At 38.1% G+C, this 8,839-nt stretch overlaps 1 protein-coding gene across 1 annotated transcript in view; it reads right to left on the minus strand.

Annotated features, from left to right (window-relative positions):
- The window catches only part of CAPS2 (calcyphosine 2), a 59,334-nt gene extending 50,942 nt beyond the window's left edge, over positions 1-8,392 (minus strand). The window contains exons 1-5 of the mRNA XM_020968900.2: positions 8,010-8,392; positions 5,961-6,070; positions 1,997-2,043; positions 838-883; positions 601-720 (exon numbers count right to left, since the gene is read on the minus strand). Coding sequence (XP_020824559.1) covers positions 601-720; positions 838-883; positions 1,997-2,043; positions 5,961-6,041 — 294 coding nt within the window. The 5' untranslated portion in view covers positions 6,042-6,070; positions 8,010-8,392. The remainder of the gene's footprint in view (positions 1-600; positions 721-837; positions 884-1,996; positions 2,044-5,960; positions 6,071-8,009) is intronic.
- Between the last annotated feature and the right edge of the window lie 447 nt (positions 8,393-8,839).

Here is an 8,839-nt window from a genome sequence, read left to right on the forward strand (position 1 = left end):
TCAGTCACCACAGTGATTTTCCTAAAGAGCAGTTATGACCCATGTCACATACCCCTACTCAATAAACCCTAGTGGCTCATTCTTGCCTCCGATATCAAATCTAAAATCCTTTGTTTGATATTTGAAGCTCCTCATAACTTGGCCCTCTCCTATCTTTCCAATCTTCTTATTCCTACTTCCCACCATGTAAGCATCGTTCCAGTAATACTGGCCTCTCGGCTGTTCCACTAACAAGACGCTTATCTTTCAGCTCCTGGCATTTTCTCTGGCTGTCTCCCCATGGCTGGAATGCTCTCCCTTCTCATCTCTGCTTCCTGGCCTCCCTAGTTTCCTTCAAGTCCTAACTAAAATGCCACCTTCTACAGGAAGCCTTTCCTGATCTAGTGCCTTGTCTTTGTTGATTATTTCCTATCTATCCTGTGCATAGCTTGTTTGTACAAAATGGTTTGCTTATTGTCTCTTCCATTAGATTATGAATTCCTCAAGGGGAAGGACAGTCTTCTGCCTCTCTTTGTATTCCCACTGCTTAATACAGTGACTGGCACATAGTAGGTGTTCAATAAGTGCTTATTGATTATTGACCTACTGACAAATACTAACCTGCTCATTTGAAAGATCATCAGTATAAGGCAAGCGCACGCCCCAGCTAATAGCTGAAGATGAATAGGGTGCATCAAAGTTAAGATGAACTATACTAAGAGGAAAACCTGTAGGACCATCCTAAAATAAAGTCAAATGGGATAATTTATATCTTAAAGATGACATTTCTCTCAAACACTTATCACACACACACACATCTAGACATGCCTACTGCCCCCCATATACAAATCAAAGTACCTCATCATTGGAGTCTACCAGTCTCCCCAAATCAAGTTGTGGCACACTAAAGGAAACAAAATATGATTAACACAGTTGTGCGTCTGTATGTGTGTATATCTGGGAATTGAATATACCCAGAATTCAAAGATGGATTGCTAACCAATGCCACACACCCACAATGACCCCACAAGCCTATCTAGTTCTGTCTTCTATATTTATAGGAGCCAGAACTTTAGGTTAAGGATTTGATTTCTATGGTCTAAGATACTTTCATCAACTAAGAAGAAATGTGATTCCCAGAGTGGAAAAAGAACACAGCTTAATGTCCTGAAAACTTACATCTGAGATCTAACAAATGTATCCACTTGGGTAAGTCACTTAGTTCTTCTGAGTTCAGTTTCCTCTTTTGTAAAATGGGAATATTTTCCTAATTCACAAGGTTATTATGAGAGTCCAATGAGGTAATAAATGTTTAAGGAGCATGTAAATTATAAAAACCTCATGCAAAAGTTATCATAACTCTTAATAGAATTTGCATACTTGAATTAAAAAAAAAACTTATAACTCCTAAATTTAGAAAAATAAAGGCTTGGCAAAATAATTTAACACAGGGATAGCAGGTGACGCAGTGGATAGAGCACTGGCCCTGGAGACAGGAGATCCTGAGTTCAGATCCGGCCTCAGACACATAACATTCACTAGTTTGTGACTCTGGGCAAGCCACTTAACCCCAATTACGTCACCAAAATAAATAAATAAATGAATGATTGAACATAAATCATAAGAATACATTGTGGGGGAGCTAAATATACATAAAGGGGTAATTATTTAAAAATTAAACTTCATAAAGCAATTAAATTTTTGTAGTCAATGAAAAAAACACTGAAAAAATCACCAGAATTCCTAGACCCAGAATGTTAGGGCCAGAAAAGATCTTAAGAGATGATCAGTTCCATCCTTCTCATCCTATGAATAAAGAAATTGAGGCCCAGAGGTCACAGATCAAGTCTGTAGCAGAGGCAGAGCTTAAGTTTAGGGCTCCTATCTCTCAGTCTTAGGTTCTTTCCATTATGATGTGCTACTTCTATTCTAACTATTAAATTTATATACTTATAAGATTCTTATACTTAGACATAAAAACATTAAAAATGCAAATATTAAGAATAAAAATACTTACTCAGAAGGACGTGAACTATGGCTTGCCCATAATCTGGGTCTCCATCCCTGTTTGTTTTTTTTTTAAATTTAAGAATTGAAAACACACACATATTTAGTCTGTTCTTCAAAATTTCTGTGCTTCAAAAAAAAAGTCAAATAATGCTCTACCTAATAAATACGACTACTATGTGCCTAACTATATGTACATGCATATATGTGTGTGTATGACAATTTTTTATTTCAAAAAACTAGAAAAGTTATGCAAACTATTATATACTCATAGAACCAATGACTTGGCAAAACTGGGTTAGGTCTAGTTTCATAAAATTATATTTAAGTAATCAAGATAGAAAATAAACAGCCCACCAGCTAGTGCTGGTAATATAGTTTATAAATGTCACAAAACACATTATTTCAGTGACAGAGGTACCTAACAAAAATGCTTTAAAAAATTCCTTTAACCCAGTGAAATTATAAGCAAGACTGCTGTGTCTGAAAAATATATTTCTGTCATTCTGATTGATTACTCAAATTCTTGAATTCAAATTAGGCTACATATTAGCTATAATAGATCAAAAATTACCATAATCAGTCAAAAAGTTTGTGAAAAGTTATTAAAAATCACCAAGAGACTTTAATAGGAAAATAATAAGCACATAATACACTCATACACATACACATAAATATGTATGTATATGTAGCCTATCATGTACATATAAAACCAATATATGTGACTATATATATGCATATATGATGTATCCTAAAATAATGTCAGTCTTTTATTACACAATAAAGACAACTTTTAATTACATTCTGATTATACTCTATTATGATCTATTTTAAGGAATTAAAATCAATCATGTATACAATCTCTGGTGTTACCTTTATGGGAATTAGCTTAACTAAAAAGCATATAACTCAAGAGTAGAAGCATCACATTTAATTCCTGAAATAAGAAAACATGATTTGAAAACTATATGAATCAAAGGTAAATGGAATGTACTTCACTGTTCACATACTGGAGTAATAGAATGGACTAACATTTAGGAACTTAGGAGTTCAAGAGAAGGCTTTTTATAAAGAGAAGTAATCATTTTCCTTTACTGTGAGAGATAGCTGGAATTTAATGCATGCTGAGATCCCTGAAAAGTACTCATATGCATCTTCTGGGCAATCTTGTTTATTGCAGAAGTGTACAATGAACTACTTTAGGACAAACAAATAGAAGGCATAGATGACCCAGTAGAGGACCTCCTCATCTTCAGTCTTTCCAAAATAAAGGGGTTCTATCTGACCAATCAGGAATAAAAAGAATTGCCTATAAGAATCCTTATTTCATATGACATATACACACAAATTATCAGACCTTAAATTTAAACTACATTATAAAGAGGCATTGTTGAAGTGTAAAAAGGCAAATAATAGAGAAAATGAAATGTAAAGGTAAGCTGCTGTCATATTCAAGTTTTAAAAGAATGTAAGAAATATAAAAGAATATAAACAATATAAAACTTTTAAGCATACTCATTTGTACCTAGTAAGGGATTTGAGGCTTTGAATATAGCTCACCAACATATGAAAAGGCCAGGAAACCAGCTAAACCCCCTGCAGACTTGTCCCCAGGGCACAGAATGTTTCTGTATCATCAGGAGAGGCTTAAGAATTTTAAAATCTTATGAACCCTAACCTCAGAACTTTTAGTGACTTTCTGGTGAATGGCCATTGCCTGGTTATAATCTAGGCTACAAAGATGAAGGTTTGGGAAATGTGCTAGTCACCATAAATTAGGGTGAGGGCTCTCGGCCCTGAACTACAAAGTGTTGTTGAAGGAAATTTTCAAGGTCTTCCTTACTACTTGCTGCTTGCCAGGTAATAAGACTCAGAGCTCAAGCCCTGTAGAAGAACTAAGGAGATTTCAAATCTGGCCTCAGACCAAACATTTGACACTAGCTGTGTGACCCTGGGCAAGTCACTTAACCCCAATTGCCTTAAAAAAAAAAAAAGTTCAGCCGTATCCAAATGAGTATTTTAACAGAGCCTGGAGGTGCTAGAGAATAAAAACAAGTAGTGAGCCTGGCAGAATTTCCACAGAGCACTGAAATATTAGTAGCAAGTTGCCTTTTTCACAAATGTATCATTAGAGTGTGCCTCACTGCCGCTGATCTAAGTATGAGTCCACAGACATGGTATTTATTTGTGGGAGAATATTCACCAGTTCTATAGAGCGAATGTTTTCTTCCTTATGTTTCCGCTATTCCGTCTTATTAAAAGCTTATAATGTCTATTGGGTGTTTGTGTATGGGAAGTGTACTTGTAGACATTCCTGAGCTTTACAGTCTAAGAAGAGAAACCTCACAGTCTGGTGCTAGAACCATGAAGTAGCACCTCTGGGACCTAAGCTACCAATGTGAGTGCAGATTGTGGGAGAAGCTCAGTGTGGGTACCACAAAGGTAATTTAATAGTATTATGCACTAAGAGTTAATAAATATGAGAAAGTCAATGAAATGTGGGTAGATTTCTATAAGCTTTTACAGAATCAAATATGTATTTTTGTATATTTATATACATATTTGAAGTATGTGATTTCATAGAATATGCTGCTTAAAATAAAAATCTTCCATGAATATGTTAAAATAATAAAATATTCCTTGAAGAATTCAGCAGAAAGAATTTTGTTCAACAATCTTCTAACTACTAACATCAAGCCAGTCATAAAACAGAGGGAGTTCATGGCTGCTGTCATGGAGAATGTCCAGTACAGAGTATAAATGAAAGAAGTAATTTCTATCCAGAAGCTCCTGTTTGCAGATGACATAATGTTGGTTGCCTCAGATCCCAGAACACTGCAAAGCCTTCTAAATAAGACTGATAATAATTCAAAAGAGGTCAGCCTATCCAAATAGGAAAAACTAAGCAGAAAAAAAATGTCTATTACCCATATTATGATATCTTTTGGCTGGATGGCCTCTGAATTGGACCCCAATTGATCAACTCTCTCTCTTTTTTGGAGGGGGGGGGCAAAGCAATTGGGGTTAAGTGACTTGCCCAGAGTCACATAGCTAGTAAATGTTATGTGTCTGAGGCTGGATTTGAACTCAGGTCCTTGTGACCCCAGGGTCAGTGGCCTATCCACTGCTCCACCTAGCTGCTCCCAGACCCACAATTGAACAAGATGGAAACAGCGGTTTACATAGCCTTTAAGAAAATGTGTATGGCTTTTAGTGACCTTACACTTCTCCCTGAGAAAAAGGCCCTTTTCTTTTAACAATAATATTCTCTCAGTGATATTTTGTTTCTGAAAGTCACAAAATGCCACAACCTCCAAAGAACTAAAGTTGAGGTACCACCCAAAGGACAATGGAGAGGTATATGATGAGTTTGTAAATGGTAAAACATTTTAATGAAGAATTGTATTGGGAAAGTAGCATAAAGAATGTCATCAGATATGTATGAATGGAAAAGAAGGTGATTTGGCGATGTGGGGAGGGTCAAGGGAAAATAACAGATAGCCTATGCACTCCATTGGTATACATACAATGTGAAAAATTCTGTAAGAACTAGAAGGAGATCATCTGTGGAAGATTTATGGAAGGATATAGAACAAAGTCACACAGAATCAGAAGCTATGGATGGGTTCTGATTTGTGCCAATGAAAGGAGGGCCCACATCAATGTATCTCCACGAAAATAAGATTCTGAGAATCACAGAATGTTGTAGCTGGCAGGGACTCTTAAAAGGTGGTTCAGTCAATTCTCCTTATTTTAAAGATGAGGAAAACTGGGGCCCAGGAAGATTAAGTGACTGATGTACTTCGCACATTAATAAATGTTTGTGGCAAAGTGAATTACCCAAGGACACACAATGATTTAAAGGCAAGTTTCCTAACCACAGTTACTTCTAAACTACTACAATTTAAATAATAAAAAAACTGGCATATAACAATTAAAAATATAATTTGAACCCTAAATTGTAGTAAACATACTTGCGTATGCTTCTTGTTTCTGGAGACTTGCTGGGTTAGACTCTTAGGGGAAGCAGAAACTCCTTTAACCTCTAAATTCATTTAAATGCAACTATATGTCCTGCAATATACTAAAAAAGAAGAAAAGGCAAGGTAAAATACTATATGAAACTCTGCATAAAAGACCAATGCAATGTATTACAATTGATAGTAAAAGAAATCAGCAAAAGGATTAACACCACACCTCCTTTAAAATCTGTTCCCTTATTCACCTTTCCCATTTTCTTTCTCTTCACTGCCACTGAAATACATTCTTCCAACTGTCTTTCCTAGAGTCTTTTTATACCATTTTTTAAATTAAAATTTAAGGGCTATGTTTTTCTGTTGGTGAAAATATATTTGTCTATATCTGTGTTTAATTACTTAGTCCACTATGGTGGATAAAAGAAATAATAATTACATTGAGCAGGGGGTGAGTAGAGAACATAAAATGGGAAAATATAGTAAAAATTAATCCACTTTTGAGGACAGATAAATTTTTTAAAATGGATCAGTGCCTGTACTACACAAGGTTTGGTGATTTTATTAAAGAGTTTTTGCCTGCTCTTATCTTGCCAACAATGCATCTTTGTCCAAAAGTTCACTCCCCATTTAGTAATGGAAAGAGAACATCAGCTTGCTTGCATTTGCTTCACTTGGCATTCATGTCCCATGAACTGTTCTCACCCAAGATTTCCCACTTGGGCACCTTCCCATCCCCAATCTAACTGGCCTACACCTCTGCCCCCATCCAATTATTTTCCCAAAACCTTCAGAGGGACTATTGATTCCACTTATAAAGAGTAAGAGAAAAGCTTCTTGAGCTTGCCAGCAAGTGTTTGACAGTAATAAATAGATGACCTCCAGCCCCCAGCCCTTCCCTACCCATCCACCAATAAAAGACAAACATTTTTTTGAAAGCCACACCCCCTTATTTTAGCTTATTATGCTTAACCACCAGAACTGTTACACCTCTGCTACTGGTCCAAATATACTCAAATATACACTGGTGTCATTGTTGTTCATTCAGTTATGTCCAAATCTTCATGACTCCCTGGACCATAGCATGCCAGGCCCTTCTATCCTCTACTATCTCTCAAAGTCTGGCCAAGTTCATATTTGTTATTTCCGTTATACTATCTACCATTTCACCCTCTGCCATCCTCTTTTCCTTTTGCTTTCAATCATTCCCAACATCAGGGTCTTTTCTAATGAGTTCCATCTTCTCATTAATGTGGCCAAAATATTTAAGCTTCAGCTTCAGTGTTTAAACTTCTGGTGAATAGCCTGAATTAATTTATTTAAATATTGACTGATTTGATCTCCTTGCTGTCCAAGGGACTTTCGAAAGTCTTCTCTAGCACCAAAATTCAAAAGCATGGATTCTGCAGTATGCAGCTTTCCTTATAGTCACACAGCCACACATTGCTACTGAAAAAAACCATAGTTTTGACTATACTGACCTTTGTCACAAAGTGATGTCTGCTTTTTAGAATGTGTCTAAGTATATACTTGAATACATTTAGGCACCACCAGGAGCAATATTTGCTGTTGTTGTTGTTTGAATGCTGTTAATGGGAGGTTCAAAATTAAATCTTGGACACTTTTTTTTTATATCCCATAGGTAGTTCCAACTTCACAAACACATATGGCACGTACCTTAGTCACGAACTATGGCAGGCCGTGGAGGGACAGAGAAAAGAAAGGGCTGGGTGAAATAAGGAAATGTAAATATACCAGAGAAAACTAAAAAGCTATTCAAGTGTAGTGTTTCAGAAAGTCACTTAGGCTAAAATCAGGCCAGAAACACATCTAAGACATCTTTCCCAGTTCAGGACAGTTTGTAGTTTCCAAAAAGACCAGCGTCAATTCTCCCCTCCTCACGGGACGGGGAGGTGGGTGGAGGAGCGGCATTCAGATTGGTTAAAATGCAGGACCCCTAGAATGGATCCCAATGTCACCCTTCTCCCATCCCACACCATACCCACAGTGGGGAGGGAGGCATAGGGGATGAAGGGCTCGAAGACCCACCTGATGTCCTTGGGACCGGCGATGGACCCAGTCCGGAGATGAATTGGAACACAAGGGTATGAGGCTGAATGAGGCAGGTAAAAGACTCTTCTTCCTCTTCCTTCAGGAGTCTCACTTAAAGAGAAAACTTTCTCTTTGGCTGATTCTAGGACTCCTGCAAAGCGCAAAGTCTCTGCGGTCCCGGGCACTAAGCGGTTTGGGGTCAACTCTTGGAGGCTGGTAATCGAGCCCCTTTGGTAGGCGCGCTGGACAGCAGCAAAGCAGGCAGAGGAGTTACTTGGTTGCCTAGAAACATATGGACGCTTCCTCCCCTAGCGCTGCGTCTCCCCCACGCCCAGTCCCCGGCAGATGGGAGGGAACTGAAGGTCTTAGGCCCCTTTGCCTGCCTTTCTCTTTTCTCTACTTGCACCACCCCTCCCTCCCCCACAAAGGCTCTGCACCCACCCCACTCCGGAAGAAAGTGGAAAAGCGCATTCTCCTCCCCACTAGCAGGCAGGATAACCTGAAAGGCGGTGACTGCCCTACTTGCTTAAGCACCTCTACATCTGCCCCCTCAGCTACCGTAGACCGGGGGCGAAGTGATCTACTCGGCAAGTAAGGCTATAGGACGCCGGAAGGGGACCCAGTAGGCCTTGGGGGCAAAAAGGGTGCTTCCTGCACCTTCCGGAACTTAAATAGGTATCAGAAGGCGGATTCTGAATCTCCAAGGTATTTAAGTTAAGATAAACTGTCTTGTCTATGCAGATAGGTGACAGTGGATACTCACTTAACCCTGTTTGCCTCAGTTTCCTTATCTGTAAAATGAGCTGGAGAAGGAAATAGCAAACCAT

Source organism: Phascolarctos cinereus, unplaced genomic scaffold, assembly GCF_003287225.1.
Source record: "Phascolarctos cinereus isolate Bilbo 61053 unplaced genomic scaffold, phaCin_HiC Scaffold_1;HRSCAF=81, whole genome shotgun sequence".
Taxonomy (NCBI): domain Eukaryota; kingdom Metazoa; phylum Chordata; class Mammalia; order Diprotodontia; family Phascolarctidae; genus Phascolarctos; species Phascolarctos cinereus.